Source organism: Ambystoma mexicanum, chromosome 9 (assembly GCF_040938575.1).
Source record: "Ambystoma mexicanum isolate Mex_15411 chromosome 9, UKY_AmexF1_1, whole genome shotgun sequence".
Taxonomy (NCBI): Eukaryota; Metazoa; Chordata; class Amphibia; order Caudata; family Ambystomatidae; genus Ambystoma; species Ambystoma mexicanum.
The window spans coordinates 435441113-435463155 of record NC_090931.1 but is presented as its reverse complement, the minus strand read 5'-3'; the positions used below and the strand labels follow the sequence as shown (position 1 = coordinate 435463155).

Below are 22043 nucleotides of genomic sequence, written 5' to 3'. Positions count from 1 at the left end.
CTAGGCTGGTTTCTTATGAGATACATTTTTCAACTGCTGTCAGTCAAATGAGGCCGGCTTCTCTGGCCACACTGGATGATTTGGAATTCTTTTACTCTCAATGATTCACTGAAAAATGAAAGAATCTAGTGCCAAAACAGCACTTTGAAGGTTAAAAAAGGCATTTTTGGTTTTTTAGCCCAATTCTGTGGCCTTGCTTCATGTTAACGGTAACAGCACCCACTGGCATTCTCCTACAGTGAGTTCTGTTTTCCCCTCCACTTTGACTGTGTGTGACAGGGGTGTGCAGCCTTTTGTGATTGTGACCCAAATGCAGTTTTGCAGATTTTTGCGTGCACAGGGGTTAGCGCATCCATTTTTGGCTGTTTCTTTTCCCAGGGTAAAGTGGTGCAGTGGGGCGCGTCGGCATGGGTAAAAATATCCCACAGGGACATCTTCTCTGACTGAAAAGAGGCAGATGATTGTAGGTTCGTCTTTCAGGATAAGGCATCTGCAACAGTATTTCGGTTCCCTGGAATTTAAGTAATAACAAAATCATATTGTGTGAAGAAATGGGCCCACCGGGCCTTGTGTGGGTTCACGCAGTCCATGGATTGCAACACCTTACAGTTCTTGTGATTGGTCCGTATGGTGAATGGATAAGCACCCCCTTGTAAAAGGTGGCGCCATTCCCCGCAGGCGAGCTTCATTGCAAGGAGTTCCTTTTCCTGGACCGAAATATTCTGTTGACTCTCCGTGACCAGTCTTTTGGTAATTTTTTTTGTTTTGTAGCAGAGCAATTTTAGAGGCTAGTGCATCTTGTATACTGGTGCACCATTCTTTACTCGAGTTGGCCAGGGTCGTGACTGGGGTGGGATTTTCTAATTCTCCAAGGATAGAGAAGAGTTCTTTAGAGTCTGATGAGGCATTACTGATGCGAGTGTTGTAGGCATTGGCTTTATGGGAGATAATAGCTGTTTTATAGATTTTGTTAGCGTCCTTGAAGGCGTTGGGCGAGTCAAGGGTGGGGTGTTTATTATGGACGTGTTCCAGGGAGCGCTTGGTTCTTCTTAGTGAAGCTAATTCTTCATCGAACCAGAAGTGGGTCTTTTTGTCAGCACGTCGTGTTTTGGTTGTTATAGGCACTACTTGTCAATAGTAAGGATCAGCATTTATGGTAGTAGTCTGCGATGATACTTGGGTCCTTGCTGGTGACCAAATTAGTTTCTAATGTGTTGAGGATGGCGGCAAAATTCTCTACAGTGAGTTTTTGGGGATTTATAGCTTCGTAGGTGTCCATTACTTTGGTCTTGGAGGACAAGGTTCATATGAGGGTGAATTTTATGCAGAAGTGGTTGTTCCAACCATGGGGAGTAATTGAGTCCATAGTTAGTCTGCTATTAAGTGAAAGGATCCAATCAAGTGTTCTGCTCTTGATATGCGTAGGAGTATTCACCAATTGAGTGAAATTCATGTCTTTGAGTGCTGAATGTAAGACTTCAGCTTTTGTGGTCTTAGTTGTCATTGAAGCCTAGATTCAGGTCTCCAAGGATAATGCATTTAGCGTTGGGTTTAATGAGTGGGGCAAGAAGTAGTGGAATGTTTACTTCGGGATGAATATTGGAGCTGGGTGTTCTATAGATCACCACTATATTGATGGTGGTTTTCTCATTCATAGCGAGTTTACCTAGCAGAAGTTCATGCCCTACAATGTCTTCGATGGAACAGGATCTTAGTTGTAAATTACTCTTAGCTATGATGGCTATACCACCTCCTGTGGTGTGGGTTCTATCCGTTCTAAGGTAGAGTATTTGGGTGGTATAACAAGAGCTAGGAGAGGTCCAGATGCTTGGTGGAGCCAGGATTCTGTGATTACTACTAGGTCTAGGTTTTGTTCAATAATTAAGTCATGGATTTCGATGACATGAGCTCCTAGTGATCGTGCGTTGATGAGGGTGCCTTTGAAACTGGTGGGTGGCTTGGGGTCCACAACGGTGGCAGTCTTGGGCTTCTGAGGATGAGCGGCATTGGGGGCTCTTTTGGAGGGCAAGGCAGTAAGTGGCTTGTACTTTTTATTGTACCAGAGAGTCATGCTTAACTTCAAGTCACCCCCTAAAACCATGTTGCCTAATAAATGAGCCCACCTTACAAGACTGTTAGGCAAAGTTTGTATGCAGTAGCCTCTGGGAACACTACAAACAACTCTGACTACAGGTATTTTAAACCCAACCTTTGGTATAAGCTTGTACTACACAGTTTTGGTAGCGTGTTGAGCAGCCAGGCTTTTCTGAAGAGGGGTCAATGTGAGCTGTATGGGAGTTACACAGAGATTCACAGTGACAAGAATTCAAATAAACACTTACACTCAAGGTTTCTTGAATAAACAATTATTAATTGATTCATCAGTCAGTTAAAATAAGCTTTCTTCAGAAGGGAGCATTACAATAGTAACACACGAATACACTTCAATACTGTACCCTCTTAGTTTCTAAATCAGTAAATACACTTTTGGGATGGCCCACAGACACAACCTGCACCCTCAGGTGACTTCACTAGCTAGGGAGCTGGGGACATTAATATCTTACTGTTTGCATTTAGAATACTGTTATAAGTTGGTAAAAGGAAAAGGTTATTAGAACAACAAGAGACCACAAATATTCTTAAGCAGGCAAATACTTTTGGATCCTCACAGCAGAGTCATTCAGTATAACAGGCTAGGCCAAAGTCAAAGGACAAAAGTCTTACATAGGATGAAGCACTTCTGGTAGCGAAGTAGAAAAGTATTTGCACAATGTTTTAGAAGTCTTTGAAGAAAAGAAGAATCAAATGTAGGGCCGCAAGCCGTTAGACTTGTGAGTGGTAGAAGATGCAAGCAACTCTACAGCAAGAGGTAAATTCTCTCAGACTTTGTACAGTACCTTTGAATTGAAGAAAAAGTGTAGCAGATGACTTCTGTTCCTGTGCAGCTCTGCAGATCTCACTGTTCCTGGGCCCCTGTTGTGGGGAAAAGAGGGAGGACTTCTGGGGACTCCAGCACTACAATGGGCCGGTCACCGCTCACAACCAGCAGTCTTCAAATCAGTGACTGTTCAATGTTACAGCTACTCGCGTCTACCGCAAATAGCAACACTGCGGTTCCTGGCTGTTGAGATGAATTACATTGCTTCTGGGGTCCCACACTCTGTTGAGGGGGCTTAGGCTCGGTCAGTCCTGCTTCCTGGAAGTCCAGAGGATCTTCCTGAAGCTCTAGGCCAGCTTAAAAGCAACGCACACAATCTGGTGTTCCTCTCCCTGGCTATACGGTTTCCCGCAGCAACTTTGTAGAAATTCAACCAGCTCCGAGAAGGATGTCCAGGTGGCTTATTTTGGAGTTGATTGGTCCCACCAACTCAAGGGGAGAAGTCGTCCTTGCAGGGGATTCTCTGTCGATACGAATTTGGAGTTTCAGCACAGCAGCATGGCTTCACCGGGCAAACCAACGGTCCAGGAGTTACAGCTGACGTCCTCCTCAAGTTCTTCTTCAGTTTCTTTGTCCAGTAATCGGCTCTGCCTTCCAAGCCAAAAGCCTTGCCTTTTATTCAGTTCTCTCCCATTCATTCCAGCCTAGCTGTCAGTCACCCAGCAGGGTGGCTGTCCTTGCTGGACAGTCAGCCGGCCAATCATTACAGAGTGCATTTGGGTCTCCTAGGAGACTAAGTACAGGGAGTTTTGGGCACCTCCCTCACTTCCTCCCTACCCCAGACAACCTGAAGCCAGAGGCGGGCTTCACTTGTGAATCCCACCAAAGGCAAAGCGAATAATGGGACCAAACATGGTTTGGCATGCAGAATCAATTTCAAGAAGGACCTTTCCACAAAGAAATGGTGAAAAAAGAAGACACGGCCATTTTGACAAAAATGGGACCATTGGGTGGTTTACTGCAGCTGCGAATGTAGCCCACGGTAAATGCACACCACAGTAGTTAAAACGAAACCACTGCCACCAGCCATTCAGCGAGGAAAGGGTAACATAAAATTGTTACATGAGAAGCTAGACAAAGGGGATACTAGGTAACCCCTCCAGCACCCTATTGTAAGATCGTGTGTGCTGGGTCTAGAAAGTTACAAATGTAAGTAAAGTCAATTTCGCTTTACTGCTCTGGGAAACAGTAGTTTATCCCAGAGAAGGTATTTAAACCGTGGGGAAATCTAACAGACTTCCCTCTGCCACTGCACTGACGGTGCTGTATGACACAATGTAAAAGATGATGCCTATGGAGTTTGTCAGACTCCACAACCAAAAGAAACACAAAGCTCAGAAATCACACTAAAATCCATGAGAGAGTGGGAAAAAGGGTCTCACTCTCTCCAGGTTAAAAAAATCAAGTCCTCAAAATCCAGCAAAGTTGCTGGGGGTCTCCAAGGTGGAGGGAATTAGCAAATTTCTGAGGATTCTCCTTAACAAAGACCACTTAGAGAAACATGGCCTAAGGGGGCTGGATCCTTCATCACTTTGAAACTAAGCAGGGTCGGTGCCGGTTACTACATGGATGGAAGACAGTCCACAGTCCTGAATGCCGTGTATTTTCTCGGTTTTAAATATTTTATAACAGACAGCATTTGCATTATTTTTTTTTAAATCGTGCTACTGTCAATTCTTGAAAGTTTTGTTTTGAATAAATTAACTTTGGGTTTCACCCTAAGTTAACAGGGCGATCCAGACGTGGACCCCTTGCTCACTGTTCTTAGAGAGGCAACAGTTTCACCTCACTGATGATGCCCAACAAGGCTGAAACACGTGTATGGGTTTACTGATGGTACTCTTGTTCAGAGGAGAATTGCCTAGCATTTTGGCGCTGGACTGCCCCTGGGCAGGACAAAGGCTGGTATGCAGGGAAATTTCTTCTCTGTAAAAGGGACAGTGAGCTAAAGACTTGGTAGAGTCTCTCCCAGGGGTTATTCACCCAAGAACAAGTCATTGGGCTGTATTCGTGCTGGTAGAGAGATTCCCAGACCCCCCTTTGTTTTGAATAGCTAGTGGTAAGTTAGTGTTGCAAAATACTAATATGCATGGTTAAAAAGCCATGCCTAGTGGCCTGTCACGGTTTCAAAATATACAGTGTGCAAATGTTGAAAGCTGTACTCAGTGGCCATAGCTAAAGGCCATAGCTAGTGCCGATTAATATGTTAGAATATACATTCGGCATGGCCAAAGGCTGTAGCCATTGGCTAGTATTGTGTTGAAGACCATGGCTAGTGGCTGGTTAGTGTATATACTACAAAGTGGGCACGGCCGAAAGGCCAAAGATAGGGGTTGGTTAGTGTTGTATAGTACACAGTGGGCACGTCCGAAGTCCATCGCTTATGGTATGTTAGTAGACATGGACAAAAGATGTAAAAACTGCTCATGGTCAAAGGCCATGGCTAGTGAGGCCCATTTACATATTCGAATATATAGTGGGCACAGCCAATGATTGTGGCCACTGGCCAGTATTGTGCTGAAGCCCATGGCTAGTGGCTGATTAGTGTATGGAATATACAGTGGACACAACTGAAAGCTATAGCCACTGGTGAATGGCAAAGTCTATTGTTGAGGGCCTGTTAGTGTTATAAAACATACAGTGCACATGGGTGAAGACTGTGGCCAGTGTCCATGACTGAAGGCCATGATTCGAACCCACTCATGTGTTAAAATATATTTGCCCATGCACACTGACCGTGGCTGAAGGCCATCCTTAATGCTTGTTAGTGTTGTAATGTAATTAGTGATGTGATCTGTGATGTCATCATTTTGGTCATAGGATGCGCAACAGGGGGTGTGAAGTTAAGGAGGCTTTAGTTGAATTTCAGGGGTTTTGTTGCGTTAAGTTCTCACATTAACGTCCCTGCAACTAAGTTTTTTCCTTTAATATATATGCACGATGATGAGTGTAGTAGATTTTGCCAAGCACAGACTTTTCGCCCACGGACAACGCAATGAACATCTACAGCTGCAGCATATGGATCCAACAACGAAAGCAAATTCAGAATTTTTTTTTGCATTCTGCTGTCTCTACCTTTTTACCCTCCTAGCATTAAAGAAAGCAGTTCTTTATCATGCACACGATTCAATGTCACAAATGTCACCCCTGTTGTCCTGGTAACTGAAGAAGTGACCCAGCCCTTCACCAGTACCACTTAAGAAATAAGATGGCTCAAAAGAAGTGTCAACAACAATTTGAGAACATACAATCGTATAGGACTAGTTCGGCTCACGTGACTAATAATATGTTGTACCAACAAATTACCCGTGTGGGGAGAGAGACATCAAGGGAAAGCTGCTATGTGTGTTCTCTCATTTCCTATGGCATGGCAGCCTCCAGGACATTTGTGCCACTGAAATCCCCGCAACTAGAGCACAGTGCCCAATGCATCTGGCGCTTTTCACAACTAGTGGTCAGTTTCAAGGGTAATGGGCCACTTTGCGGTGGATGTAAAAAAATAAACATTCCGTTTTCAGGATAGTTAAATAAAAACAAAAGCAATGATAGAGGACTACTGGAGCAGGGATAACACGATACAGTACATACTGGACGGCCCAAACAGAGGGGAAACTAGAATAGTGACCAAGAAGGAGTTGCAATGTCCAAGAACAGGAAGAAAAGAGGTAGGGGGCATGACTGGGAAAAGAGATAGGGGGCATGCCTGGGTGTTGGGAAAGACCACAACTACTAGCATACAGACAGGTGTTTACAGGATTGATGGGGAGCAAGGCACAGGCACTCCTGGCTGTGCCAGTAAAATTAGTACCGAGAATGAGGAGTGCCTCAATGAAGGGGCAGAATATTCCAAAACGAAGCAGGATTCGAACCCATAATACCTCTCAAGAATGCATAACTATGTTTCCAGAATGATGGCCAAGTTTGGAGCAAATTAAGGGTGCCAAAATGGGGAGGAATATCGCTGTGGATAAGCAAGAGGACAGGCCTGTGCCAGGCGCGTGACTGAGCGTTGCTTACTAGCACTCTAGGAATTTATTTTTTATTTATTTTAGCTGGTATTTACTTTATCTTCTTTTTTTCCTTGTATTTCATGCTCTAAGAGTGCTGCATCATAGTGATTAGTGACATTCTATCATGCATAAAATAAAGATGCATTTTGCTTTGAAATAATCCGATTCCTGTGTCTCTGTGATCTTGTTATATTTTGTTTCCATAACATAGCATTTTTAGAATTCAAACAACCAGACGTGGAGTGTTGCTATATTACCTGGAGTATGGATGAACATGTAAAGAATCAAGATGATCTGAGGGGGGTGGCGAAGATATGGATCCAGAAGATGCCTTACAGAGGGGCGGGGCCTCTGAGGAATGTAGTAAAGGAGTTGACCAGAGGGGGACATGAAGAGAGACACATTAATGTGTCATTCATTTCGTAGCCCCCTCCTCTGTCCCGATGTTATAGAACTTGAAGATGCACATCAATCGTGGTCTCTGACTCACCTCCACTACACTGCAGGTATGAGAGACACTACTCAGCGAGGCAACCCTATCGCCCCTATCCTGGATCAATTGAAGAATCACTAAACCTGCAGGCTATCCAGGATAAGAACAAGCTGGGAACCCTATGTATATAGTTCATTTCCCCTAACCAATTGCCTCCCACTTTAGGTTTTCAGAAATGAAACGTCAATTGTGATGTCACACCTGTTTTTAAGATTGTGTCAAACCTGGAAGCATTTCAGAGAGTGGAAAATCTTCATGTCCATACCTGTCCCTGTTTTATTTTGGTATTAAATAATACAGGTGTTTGTCACATTTTTGGTCCCTTACATTTTTTGTGGGTGGGATTTCCCCTGGCCTGTCCTCTTGCTTATCCACAGAGATATTCCTCCCCATTTTGGCACACAAATCCCCGTTTCCTTCCTGGGAAACTAACTGTGGGTAAGCAAGAGCGCAGGCCAGGGGAAATCCCACAAAGCTGATATAACTGAGAGGGGGACCAAAGGTTTTGGGGAGTCACATGAAGCTTCCTAAAATATATCTGAGGCGGTACCAGCAAAGGTCCTTGGGGAGGAAACAGAGATTATTCCAGGTGTGGCATTCGCTCAAAGGAATGACCCCTTGTTATTTGAGATTTCCTTCATGTATTATTTGAACAGGAGGGCAGACGAAAAGGGGGACCATTTCTTTTTCTAAAGTCTGGGCTATTGTATAGTGGAAATCTTTGTCCCGATGGTACTCCCAGGTCTAAGATAATGGTTCCTAAAAGCCATAAGAAAATGGTGTTAGAAATGTCCCACTTCCACTTGACAGGTGGCCATTTGGGACAACCAAAACACAGGCACAACTATTATGCCTTTTCTAATGGCCTGGAATTTACACCAACGTGAACAACAAGACCAGTTCTCAAATATCCCCTTCAGCCCCCACTACAGCCTTGACCTATTATTGATGTGGCCTTTTCCCAAATAGGAAATATTTGTGAATTATTATATTGGCGCAAAGCCATGCCCACTCTGGTACTCCTGCCTCTACAAAGATATGGGGCTGCGCACATACACGCACGTGCAACCCAGAGGGCCTCCTGAGTGCCCGTTTGCCTGGACAGGCTGAATGGACTGCCTTTGGACTTTTTTCAAATCCTACTCTATTGTGGATTTAAAAATATTTGTGAATTATTATATTGGCGTGAAGCCACGCCCTCTCTGGTGCTCCCGCCTCTACAAAGATACGGGGCCGCACGCAACCACACACGTGCAACCCGGAGGGCCTCCTGAGTGCCCGTTTGCCTGAATACACTGCACGGACTGCCTTTGGACTTTTTTCAAATCGTACTTAAATTTAAAAGTATGTGGACTCATACACCTATTTATATTTGAAGACCTATCTCCTTAGTACACGTGTAATTGACATGCTCCCTTTCTATTTCTGTAGATATTTGTGAATTATTATATTGGCCCAAAGCCACGCCCACTCTGGTGCGGCTGCCTCTACAAAGATACGGGGACAGGCGCATGCAACCTGGAGTGTCTCCTAAGTGCCTGTTCGCTGTCTCGCGGTTGAAAGAGCTGAGGTTAGCTTTTCTCTGTTCCTTAAGGGGGGTGTGCGTTGATGCAAATCTTGTTAAACATCAATTCTGAGCATAATGAAGCAGCGCTGCTGTCATACTGTGGTGAAATGAAGCCTTGCCTTCGTAACCCAGAAGCAAAAGTCTATGGGGACGCGGATGTATGATGACATACTGCCCGCGCCACTTGTTTTGACACCAGTCAGTAACACTTTGAGACGGGCTCTTGCACTCCCCTCCCCCCTTCTCCGCCCGTCCCCGCTGATTGCATGTTGTTGGAGGTGGAGGACGGTGATTAGTCTCCACTAATTATGGATTCAGGGAGCTCGCCCCTGGGGCATGCTGGCAACGATGGGGACGGCACGGCGGATGTTCGGCCGGAGGGTAGATTAGAGCCTGAGCGGGACCTCTCATTTCTGGACACTCATCCGGCTTTGTGAAAGAAGTCTAAACCTCACAAAGAAGTCTCTAGGAAAGGGGCTAATAAACCCACCCGTAATTCCTGGCGGGACATGGTAAGGGAAGAACTGGTTGATTGCAGTGATTATGGCTCTGGATTGGATATGGTGGTGGAGTAAGAGGGCTGTGCTGGCCAGGAGGGCTTGGGCGCAGCTACTAACACCCTAACTGATTAAATGAAACAAAGGGAAAAAAGGGTTAATCAAAATAGGCCTGTTGCAGGGATAGACTCTGCAAGTGTTAAGAGGGCTGGGATGTATGTATCAACTTTTTTCCAAGAAGTTGGAGATGAGGGATAAAATCAGAATCTCGCCCTCTTCTTGTATTAAGGAACAAAGCAAACAAAAAAAAAATGTGATGAAAGGGGAGAGATCATTACCATAAATGATGAAATTGCCCAGTCTGGAACTTTGAATTCTGCTGTAGAGGCCAAACTTCAATCTCATCTACCCTGGGCCTTAACCACAATTGCCCTCACGAACAATGGAGCTAATGACAGTCTTAACACCGAGGTGTGAAAAGCCTTTCGGTAACCTACCGGTCTATGTGCCTCAGGAGGAAGAATCCCCCCTGAAAAACCAGTGCCTAGAATCAATGGTAAGAAATACCTTGTCCCACATGTTGGGTCACCAGTCATTGTGTTTATTGCCCACTTCTTTACAGGGACCTACGGCGCCCTTGCTGATGAACCAAGTGGATTCCGGGATCCACAGGAAATCAGCTTGTGCACAAACAATTCATAGTGATGCTGGATCCCAACAGGAACTGGAGAAAAAAAATAAGAAAATCATCCTGGACGAGCACCTAATGATGGCCCATTGATACATGGAACAAGGGACTGGGCCTCATTAGCTCAAATTTAGGGACCTGGCACCTAATGGGGGTGAAATTTCCACTAAGATTATGGATACTAACTGCAATGGTGCGAATTCTCTGGCTGCACCCAGGTGTGGGAGGGAAGTGAGGGCGCCCAAATCAGTTTTTAATAGCCAACTAAATACAATACCTTGGAGGCAACCTTGTTACCCAGATGATCCAAGAGTAATCCTGTATTATATGTTTGGCTATGGTGGCCCTGACTCATCGAACAGATGGAGGGTTTTGGCCTTGCTAAATGAAATCCCTAGCCTCAGACTATTTCCTAGGGCAGTGTGACAGTATGTTTAGATGAAGTAGACTCACCTGTACCATAATACCTAATGAAGACATAAACCAGGAAGTCCTACCTGTATAAACAGTGTATGTACTTTCCTCTAATGGCTTGGCTCTCATGTTTTGTTACCTAGGAGACGGTGCCTCGCGGGGAGGAGGGAGAAAAAGACGGTTATTTTTGGGCGTATTGAAGAGGCGTCGTGAAGGGAAGACGCTGTTATTAGCTTCAGGCTGAAAGATAAACAAAGTTGCGCCGTTGTGCGATTCGGCGAAGTTGTGTGTCAGTTTCTACTAAGCGATCGCTGTCGCTTACTCAAGTGGGGAGAAACGCCGCGCTGAATAGAAGAAGGCAGCAGTGTCCGGAGAGGAACAGCTGATCGCAGGCGTCTTTTCAAGAGGGACGCAGTCAGTGAGGTTGTTTGTCAGTTTCTACAAAGCGATCGTTGCCGCTTACTTGAGAGGGAAGAAACCGAGCACTGAATCGAAGAAGACAACCGTGTCAGGAAAGGAACAGTTGATTGTGGTGTCTTTTGAAGAGGGACGCAGAAGGCGCCGTTGCGCCGATAAACAAGTGAGATCAAAGAGAAATACGAAAGAGAACACCGATCGATGTGTTGTCCCTAGCGTTTCGTCCTTGAATGAAGGATATCGTTACAGGCTTCAAGAAACTGTAAGTAGAGGAGCCGCCCTGCTTAAGTGCTATTCCAGTGGGAACCGAGTGCCTGATAAAGACTGTAATATGCGGCTGTGAAGAAAAGCAGCAACCTGAAGAGTTTCTTTAAGAGACTGGCCTTAAAGAGAGAGAGAGTGTGACACTGCATCCGGGGTCTATATAAAAAAGAGCTAAATTGAAAGGGAAGTTTGAAGAAGTATTTATAATTTCATGTGAAAGGAATTACCATGTTTAGGAGAGGCTGCATGATCTGTGGGACTGTGTGTTCTAAAGGGACACTCTCAACCTTAGCCTCTCCAAGCAAACTACAAGATGAGTCATTAAACATGTTTGTGCTAAGCGTAAAACAACCATAGAAGGGAAGACAGAGGAAGAGAGACTAAACAAATTAATGAAAGGAAGACAAGAGAAAGAATAGAACACCAAATGTAGAAAAGGAAAGAGTTGTTTTGAACTGTTTTTACTGAAATAAGGGAAATACCCTCAGACCTCAAAGGATGAAGTCAATGGATGTTAAAGAGACAGATAACTTACCTTAAGCCTGAAGAACTGCCAATCCTGATACCAAGTTGGCAAGGTCCCGCACAAAAGACGTATCCTTTTCTTTGAAACTGCAACGAAAAAAAAAGAGCGAAAATACTGTTAATAAAAATATTTGGGTTCTCGTTGAATTCCATACAAACTACTTGTTGGCTCAGACTTTTATTTATACAATACTGTGGTCAAGCTCTCACAGGCAGACATAAAATTGGTTGATTTTATGTATCTGGATTGCTATGATCATGTGTGCCTGGTTCTGCATTCCCGCACAGTATACAATACCTTACTGCTAAAGGTAAATCAATTTAATAAACTGGGCTATGATATTCTAACTTTTAGCCCCAGATTTTCTAACTCAAAGTACGGTATTCATGGTGTAAGAGATGACAGGGCTGTTCAGGACGGGGAGATAATCCAGAGGAGTGGAAAGGTCCTACGCAATGAAGAACAAGATACTAGCTGGAGATGGTTAGCTCTAACTCTACGTGATGTTCGGTCTGAGCTCGCCTTAAAGGGCTTGAGAGGACGCCCCTCAGGCAGTCTTGTAATCGCCATTAGAAATGGGGAGGACATGGAAATAATAAAATGTATGCATGTATACCACTGTGCCCTGGCTATCTCGCTGGAGGTAAAAGTTTGCCTGCCAGTCCAACTCTTCTTAATCATTAACATCTATTGGAATACAGATTCAAATCTTCAGGAAACAATAGCGAAAATCAACTCCCTTATCACAGATGGGATGAGGACAGCTCCGGGGGATCTAAATGATGCAATGATATGGTAGGGGGTCAATGGGTTCCCAGTGGAAAAAGACTTGGGGCTCCTAACTTCATTACAGGAAAGAGAAAAAAAAAGAGTCTCATAATAGGTGGCCCTCTGGGGTGTAGTAGAAAGAAATTGCAGGGACAACTCTGGTCCAACCTTTTTTCACGATTGACGATATATTTATGTCTAAAACCTTGATTGACGTGACTCAAGTTTTTAATATTAGAAACACTCTGTAGAGTGATCATAGGATACTGGAAGTAGTTTTGTCCTTTAGGCTGGGAATTAACATCCGGAATGCATACTGTGTTCCCCTGGAGCTGAATATTTCGAAATCCAGAATTCTGTGGCACAATGGAAATGTGCAAAAATTAAATGCACTTTTTTTAACCGACTTTGCGTAACAACAATTGAAAATAAGGGGTCTCTATTCACACATGATCATTTCTGCTCCTATGTTGAACACTTATAAATAAATCAGTAAGGAGCCCTGGAACTAGAAAGAGAACTTCAAGACATAATTAAGTCTTTGACAGCTTGGTCCATGTTCAAAAATATTCTTATAATAAAGAAGGACGTTGAATATAAAAAAGTGGCTGTAGGTGGAGGTGTAACTGTTGGGCGTGAGGCAAGAAAAACAAAAATTAAAAAATTGGCTCAAAGGTCATCGAACTGCAATGTATCAATCTGACAGTGAATCCATGCTCGCAGCCCTAAAAAACAAGTCCTCGAGACAATTCTGGATCCTGGTGAACACCTTGCAATCTACCCATATTATGACACAAACCACCTCCATTTTGGGGGTGGTTTGGGCTGGACATTGTGGGTCTCTTTATGCATCCAATGAACGGCCTGCTGTAGGTCTGGACCTCCTAAAACATAACCGTTGTGATTTTGAGTTTCCAATATCCAATGTTAAACTTCAGATACAGAAAGCCGGTTCATCTTGTACGGCCAGGTCGAATCGTCTCTCGAATGCCAAATTTAAAGGGAATCCCGATTTATGGGCAAAGGCCCTCTCAATACTGTTGTGGATATTATTCTGACTGGGAGCATTCTAGCCTCCTGGCATTTTTTCATATGTGGTGCCGATATATATAAAAAGGGCGACAGGAATTGTCTGACAAATTATCGTCCAATCGAGCTTTTGGATGCAGATTCAAAAATCTTTCCAGGGTTCATATTAAAACAGATAGAGGAATGGTCAGATCGAAACACTATTCTGGCGGCTCAGTAATTTGGGTCCAGAAATGAAGTAGGGACGGAAGCGGGTGGTCTACTGGTATCTATATTGCAAGAGAAGGCTTGGAAGGATAATGCCCCTCCCACCCCCTTCTACTTCGCAGCCATAGATCTTTCACTGGCCTTTGATTTAGTGGATAGGGCCCAGTTATGGCTTAAATTGTTTAACCTAGGAATGCCGGGGGAGACTCCTCAATTCTCATCCATCTCCATGGGGGGGCACTCATACAAGTTTGCCCAAATAAAGAAGGTTTACTATACCACCCCAAAAGAAGCATGAATGACCTGCGACAAGGTTGCATTTTTGAACCTGTGCTATTTAATCTGTACATGTCCGACATAGGTAAACGCTTGGATGGTGCCTCTTTCGTGTCTCCAAAAATCGAGGCGTTTAAATTATGCTGGTCTGCTTATGCAGATGATTTTTTACTCATAGATCATTGCCCAAATGGTCTCCAACATTTGATAACTGCATTCTCAACATATATTTCAATAAATGGGTTAAAAATAAACGGTAATAATGAGACTAAGTAAGCGTACATCAGTCACTGTGTACGCGTAGTTTCTGAACCACGAGAAATTGGACATCAGGACCTCAATGCGATACTTAAGCTTCCCAATATTTGATAAGCCAAAGAAATGCCAATATCACCATTACGTGTCGGAGAAAGTCAGTAAGCAAATAGTACTAATGAGAAAAAAGTAGATGGTAAATTTATCAAATACTCAATGTGCCCCCTACTACGCTTCTATAACTCCAAAATTATTCCACAACTATGCTATGATCTGGAACTATTTCCAGTTTGGATAATGGCAGAGCTATACAAGGTGAAATCACAAAACTGGAGAACCATTCTTTATTGCCTACCTAAACCAGTACCCTTAGCAGCGATGAGATATGAGCTGGGCCTTCAATCGGTAGAAAGTATAGTTGAATTAAGGAGACTGTCCATATATAGGAAACTACTTACAAGCTCTGGGAACAATCTTTATGCCCCCTTAGAAAAGAGCCGGCGGTGGGCCCCTTATTTAAACTACAAGAAGAATGTGCCATGACACTAGTTAAATTTGGTCTGGCCAGTGACATTCCTCACTCACGGTGCCACGATGAGCCCAGCTATAGGACAGGACACCTCAAGCTAAAATACAAATCAAATTGAAGTAATTCTACTTCCCTAGCTGTCTCCTCACACGTGATCCGGCCGGCCTGACATGATGCCAAGAACTGGAAGGTGGGACGACGCAGCCATCCCATGTCTGAGACTGAACCTTGCTACATAATTGCAACAATTCACCTACAATATGCAGTGGGACTGGACTGCTCTCATGGCATTAGCAAAGACCTTATTGTTACACATTGTCACATAATCGCACATTATTGATACATATTATACGAGAACAGGTGTATCGCGGGCTGGGAACAATGTTTGTCCCAGGCTTGGGAGCCCGCAGCCTGAACAATCAGGACACGGGGGACAGGGGCTGGCGGCCCGAATCTCCAGGGGTTCTAATTTAACATACTGTCATGGGTACTAGGTTAGGTGACACTATCCAGTCGCTTTCATATCCAGTTCATGATAACCAGAAGAGAAAACGGTCAGGAGCATTGTGGGTAAGAGCATGGAGAGCAAGGTCAGGGTTGATATCCATGTCTCCCCTACGCCCATAGAATAACATGAGACTTCCTGTTCCATTAACATGGATCCCTTTTGTGCCAATCCGGAACAAATACAACGCTCTAGTCTTTGGGCGAGGTCCTCTATAAAAGCCACGCCGAAAGAACAAGACTTGCTTTGTGTGTTTTTCTGTAGCATTGAGCACGCGCTTACCTGGTTCCAGTCTCCGGAGTTTCTCCTACGGCTTTTCTGCAGTTCCGGTGGCTACTACAAGCTCCGCATCTGTAAAGAGAAAACAACAGAAGCATTAGTAAACATCAGATTTCAACTCACCTGTTTCTCGGCGGTTCCTATCGTGTCTGCAACCTCATCTTCCACTCGCGGACCTTCTAGTCACCACGGCTCGTCGGATTCCCTTCCAAAGAGGTATTTTTTGGCAAACCTGCAAAGAGAAAACACAAGGGAAAGGCGGGTTAGACTTTAAAGACATTCGGAGAGCAAAATCCAAAAAGGCAACTCAAACCCGCACTTTCTCTTGCTAGCACCCAATGAAGTAACTGGGCAATCGAGGACACTTGGACATATTGTACTCACCTGATCCACAGCATTAAGCGTCCACTGAAGTAACTGGGCAACCGAGGAAACTTGGACATATTGTACTCACCTAATCCCCAGCATTTGGGTCCAGTGAAGTAACTGACCCTGGGCCATATTATGGGATCTCCAGAACTTTTCCAACTAAGGAAGTGGCGGCGCCTTCTTCCCAGCAGCATAACCACAACTAGCAGTGAGAACAGCATCACTACAGCACGGCAGCCATTCGGCCCCGCACCATTGCGCCCCTGCAGAGCCAGGACAGAGAGCACACCTTTCCAAACTAAGAGGTGAGCCCCTAGACCCAGCGTTTAAACCATTAGGGAGTCGGGAAGGAGGATCTTAGGGTCTGGGCACTATTCATTAACCAGTCCTTTACCTTACAGGTAGAACCCCAGGAGAGGGAGAAAAAGTAGGATTTCGGGCAAGGGAAGAGCAGAGCAGAGGTTGAAGGAATCCATTGCTCCTGCAGAGTTTTCAGGTGAGCGTGACACATACGTCAGGTAGCAATTTTTAGGGATGAACCAAGTGCACCACCTGACACCACGACCACCAATAATCACACACCCTATACGTCTCTATACTGGATCTACCACCCTGGGAGCCAACCCGGCGTGGCGTTAGGTTCGGGGAAGGATTTTGTTAAGTGACGATGATTGTGACATCACGAATGTACAAAATGGGACAGCGAGCCTGAAAATTGCTGAGGTGTACTCGGATGAAACTTGATGCCTAGTATGTTGTCTCTGCTAGTTTGATATAATAAAACGGCAGTTAACCTTTGCTTTTTGTGTGGACCTCGACTTAATTGGGATATTGGAGGGAGTTAGGGCCCTCCGTGAGCTGGAGGTCCGCGGACCCTAGGTAGAATCTACCCTAACTATATGGTAGTGTTCTTTAATTTATACAACCAGCATTTGTATTAAAATTCTATGTATTTTGATGGTAATGTCCAATTTATTCTAAATTTTGATCAACATTTCTGTGGGAACATCAGTCATGTCTGTGAGCGCCTGACCATTGAGTGGCCTGTGCGCTCTTGTTCACTCGTGTTCTTAGAAATATCTAAATTGGTAGATACTGAAAATGGGGCGCTGGTGTTGTCTGATGTATCCGTTGTTAAAGCGTCGGCCATGTCGATGCTGAGGTGGGGCGAGGTCGATGCTTTGTAGGGCTTGATGTCATGTAAATGCGACCAGCGCTATCCCCCTAGTAGAGATTTGGAGTGATGTAGCATCTTTCCATGTAAGGTATTCCATACCTGACTGATTCATACAATCATCCAAGATGGCCCTGACATTGATTGGATGAAATTGTATACTCAGTTTCCAGCCCTATCCGCTTGGCAGAGATTTGGAGTGATGACGCGCGCGCGACATGATGACGTCTGATGTGCACCGACGCCGCGTCTAGGTAATAACAATGGGATGTCCGTGCTCCTTTGCATTAGCTGACTCCTTCCCGGAATACTTACCAGCAACTGAGAAGTAAGAAGCCTAACAAAATATATAAGGTTAAAGGATTTCCTTTGATTTAACTTCCACATTGTGTGGACAGGATAAGGGTTCACCCAACTTCGCTTTTTACCTACAGGTAACGCCTGTTCTGACAAGCTCACCTTCCCCCAGCATTTTGGGTACTGGACTGACCACTGCATACCCTGACCTCACTCGCATGAAGGGGTGAGTGACTCACTTTTTTACCTATACAAGACTCGAATAGTAATAACTGAGAATTACTCAGCCTTGAAGACATTTTGTAAAACTTTAAAAAGCAGAATTATGGACCCATATCCTTTCCTATAGAACTCCTCAGCTCCAGCCTCTACCCGGGACCAAATCACTATATTAGAGGGTTCACCCACCCTAATTACTGACTACTCCAGCCAGAGACACATAGAAGGGGCACCAATGAGGGGTAGAGACACATTTGATTTGTAAAAAATGTAAAAATGACAAAGTATTCATGCACATTGCAATTGGAGAACAATAGACTAAAAGTATTCTCTGTGATTTTCTCTCTAGAGGGAAACAGATTGTCCGGAAGATCCCAGATTATGAAAATATGAAGTTTGAAAGTTATTAACATAGAATATTTTGCTCCTGAAGAAGGGAAAATTACTTCCCGAAACGAGTTGAGCTATTTGGAACAGTAGTTAGGCCTCTACTGTACCTAAAATGTATATATTTTGTGATTGAAGGCATGACACGATATGATGATCAACAATTGGTAATATTGCTGAATATAGACTGGCATGTATTAATAAATTGTATTTTTCTACTGAAATCAATAACCAAGTGACTGCATAATTATTACCTCTACAGATTAAGAAAGCGTGTAAATGACTATTACCAAAGTGCAGATTGAGATAACCCCAGTTGATGGTTAATTAGCCAGTTACTCCAAGTCAACTCTAAGTTATTCCTCTTTGCTATGTAAGCAGTTCAGACCAGAACTGGAGTACTGAAACAGATCCTCAAGAGTATTAGAGAAACATTTTGAACAACAGATTGAACATTTTGGCAATAACCTGAGTGTGCAGGGGATGCAAGTGATCCACAGCCCGTGGACACTTCCTTTTCCTTGTTTTGTACCATTGCCTAGTGTCAAGGCAGTGTTTTTCTCCTCTGTACCTCACTAAATATCTACTAACCCTGTAGAAACGTTTGTTAAAACTTGGTGTGCATACTGTGTTCCCATTCTTTGTGCATGTAAATGCGACCAAACAATTTTATTTTTCAATTTCACCGCCCTCTCTGTGACGTTCTCCACTACGTGGGGGCCTTTAAATCGGGGTGCATTCTATTTACGTGTATAGTTCCGTAGGAGAACCAGGTCTCTTACTTTGATCGCTGAGTCTTTCGCTTGCCCTCGAGTGTCGTTGGCTTCTTGTTGATCGTTCTCGGACCCTGCCCTGTGTTCATTGGATCTGTTGAGAGATAAATGAGGCACTAGTAACCAGTGAAGTGACATATTCATGACATTTCCTTCCCCAATACTTCCACTGCCCCCTCGCAATCATACATGGCCCTTGTGGGTGCAGCCAGTGGAAGGTGCATTTGGTGGCCGGTCACCAACTTGTGAGGTGTGAGGTGGTTGTCCGACTCGGGTTTGTTCCATAGCTCAAATAGACCCAGGGGGAGGCAGTGCAGCCAATTCTTTCTTTTAGAAGGCCGTTGAGGTGTTCACAGACGCCGTTGGCCTGTGGGTGATATGCACACAAACTTATGCTTTAACTCCAGCAACGTGGTGATGTGTTGGAATAGTTTGTTAGCGAAGTGGGCCCGTTGTCTGACCTTAGGACTTCACAGACAATCCACCTTGGGAAGACTTCTCCAACTAGAATGTTGCTGCCCTTATTGCATCAGCATGGGAGCACAGGCCTGCTTCTATCCACCTTGAAAAGGGACGAACTACCACAATCCTGGAACAGTATCCTTGGCATACGTTTATCATGTCGACATAGTAAATTTGGAGGTGCAGAAAGGGACCCTCCAGTCGTGGTATTATACCTTTGATCACCTTAAGTGTATGTCCGGCCGTAAATTGCTGGCAGGTGAGGCAATTACTAATGAAATTCGCTACGTGGGCATTTAATTCAGGACAAAACCATGATTCTCCTCTCTGTGCCGCTATCACTTCCTTCCCAGTATGTGCAGGATGATGTAATTGTGTTAATGCTGTTTGTAATAATGTGAGAGGCATCACTACCTTTCCTGTATTATTTTATCTCCACAGGGCGTCTGTAGGGGACATTGAGCACCCTCTTTTTACCCAGAGTTATTTTTCTGTCATTGATGCGGCTGCATGTATTTCCATTATTTAAGATTCATGTATATGGTTCTAACCTTCCTTCATTAGCATCTGTCTTGCCCCTCCCCTCTCTTTTTGTTTTTCTTGGAGGTCCCAAAACTCATAGAAATCAGCTGCTTCATTTCCTTTTGATATTGGGTCCTCCCCATTAGTGTGTGCTTGGCACTTTACTAATGCAAATTGTATTAGGTATGTCACAATCTCAATTAGTTCCCCTAGGAGGAGTGCGTGCTGTACGGGTGTGCCATCTGCCCATCTGAACCCTCTCCTTAACCACCTTGCTAGACCAGAATGCACTGTTGATGTTACATAGGCACTATCTAAATGGATAGTGACCCGTTTCCCTTCACTCTCTCTAAGGGCTATTATCAGGGCTACTAATGCAGCTGCTTGTGATCAAATCTTGTGTGAAACGCCATGAATCTCTGTTTGCCTTGCGGACAGGGTACAAAGCAGTGTTGCAAGGTGATTCTGATGGTACCAGAATGCCTCGTTCAATGAGGGCGCTTATTGTCTCATAAATGCCCTCACCTGCTTCTCTTGACAGTGGGTATTGTCTAAATCTGGGCAGAATAGTTAATTTCTTCAATTTTATTTTTACTCCCTCTATGCTTTTGATGCACCCCATGTCGTAGGGGCTTGTTGTCCATAAAGAAGATGGCACCTTTGCGAAGTCCTCCTCGCAGAATGGGGGTGGTGCTTCTAGTGCCATTGCCATTTTCTGGGCCAGTTCTCTGTGTGTTAGCTGTATCCAAATGTCATCAGATTCTTGAGTCAATCTACACTGTTCTGCTAGCACTATTACTGCCCTCCAAGCCTTCCCTTCATTATCTAGGGCATGTACTCCAACCCAATCCTCCCGTGCCACTATCCCTTCAATGTCTATTGACACAAACGTTCCTTCTTTCTCATCTGTGGGCGTTTCTGGACTGAAAAGGTTCTCACCTGGTCTTCTCCATACTTTCCCCGCTATCCCTGGTCACCATGCAATTGCCATGTCCATCCCATATTGAAATACTTCCGGGCCTACCGGCTCCTCACTCTACACACTCTTGCCACAATATGCCTGGAGTATCTATCTTGCTGTGAGCATGTGTATACCTAGTGTGGAACACACTATAACCTTTTCTGTGAAGAAGATGGTCATGTTCAGTCAGCTTATTATGTCACGTCCCAAAATATTTACGGGTGCATGTTTAGAGTATAGTAAGGGTAGTAACATGTCATGATCCCCAATAGATAGGGAGAGGTTATCAGTAAATTGAACCACTTCTTAAGCCAAAGAAAATCCTTGAGTGTTCATGGCATCGCCTGACAACGTCTAGTTCCCTTCCCGTACGCATGACCTTGTGGCCCCTGTATCAACCAAAAAGGAAAACATCTTGTCACCAATTGCCACCTTTATTCAAGGTTCCTCTGCAGGGTTAGATGTTACTGATAGGATGGGACACAATAAGGTAGTCTGTGGGCTGTCCTATTGTGGGTATAGTGATTGTCTGTTGCCAGTATAAGGGTTGTGTCCCATTATAGTCACCCCTCCCATTTGTGTTACCGGTACTACCGCCGTTGTGTCCATTGGCTGTTGTATGTCATCCTGTAATTGTGTCAGTTGTTGTACTGTCTGGATGTGTTGTAGTTGTTGCTGCTGTTGCTGGGGTAGCGTTGTGGCTGTTGCTGGGGCATGTCTTGCTGCTGCACCATAGGTAGTTGTCGTGCCTGCTGATAATACCCATTCTGACCCCCCTTGGTTGCTTTGTGGCTCTTGGTTACCCTTATTGTGCTGCTCTGTATCTGCACGTGCGAGAGATGTGACCCACTAGTCTGCATGTCCAACATTGGGGCGGTTCTCGTGCTTGCCATGGAAATCCTCCTCCTCCGTCCCCTTGGCCTTGCCATCCCTGTTGTGGGTAACCCAGGAACCCTCCTCCTGGATAGTGTGCTGGTGGCCCAAATCCCTGCCCCCTATTTACTCCTCCTCTTCCTCTAAAGTTCTGTTGGTACCCGCCCATACCCATGTATTCCACCACATCTGTGGTGGGCACTGTTGTGCTGTGTTGTATTGTATTGTGGCAATTGTTGTTGTGGTATTTGTTGTTGTATTTGTAGTTGTGGTAGTTGTTGGGTCGGGACACTGCTGTCTGAGTTAGCAGTGCATGGCTTATTATTAATGCTCCCTCTAGGGCG

General features: G+C 44.5%; 1 protein-coding gene across 3 annotated transcripts in view; it reads right to left on the bottom strand.

Moving 5' to 3' along the window:
• Window positions 1–22043, bottom strand: part of RASL10B (RAS like family 10 member B) — a 654925-nt gene that overhangs the window by 4862 nt on the left and 628020 nt on the right. For 2 of the 3 annotated variants that reach the window (XM_069614917.1, XM_069614918.1), the window contains exons 4-7: window positions 18891–18975; window positions 15839–15894; window positions 15666–15734; window positions 11824–11900 (exon numbers count right to left, since the gene is read on the bottom strand). In XM_069614917.1, coding sequence (XP_069471018.1) covers window positions 11825–11900; window positions 15666–15734; window positions 15839–15894; window positions 18891–18975 — 286 coding nt within the window. In that variant the 3' untranslated portion in view covers window position 11824. The remainder of the gene's footprint in view (window positions 1–11823; window positions 11901–15665; window positions 15735–15838; window positions 15895–18890; window positions 18976–22043) is intronic. The other variant, XM_069614920.1, reaches the window with a different exon arrangement.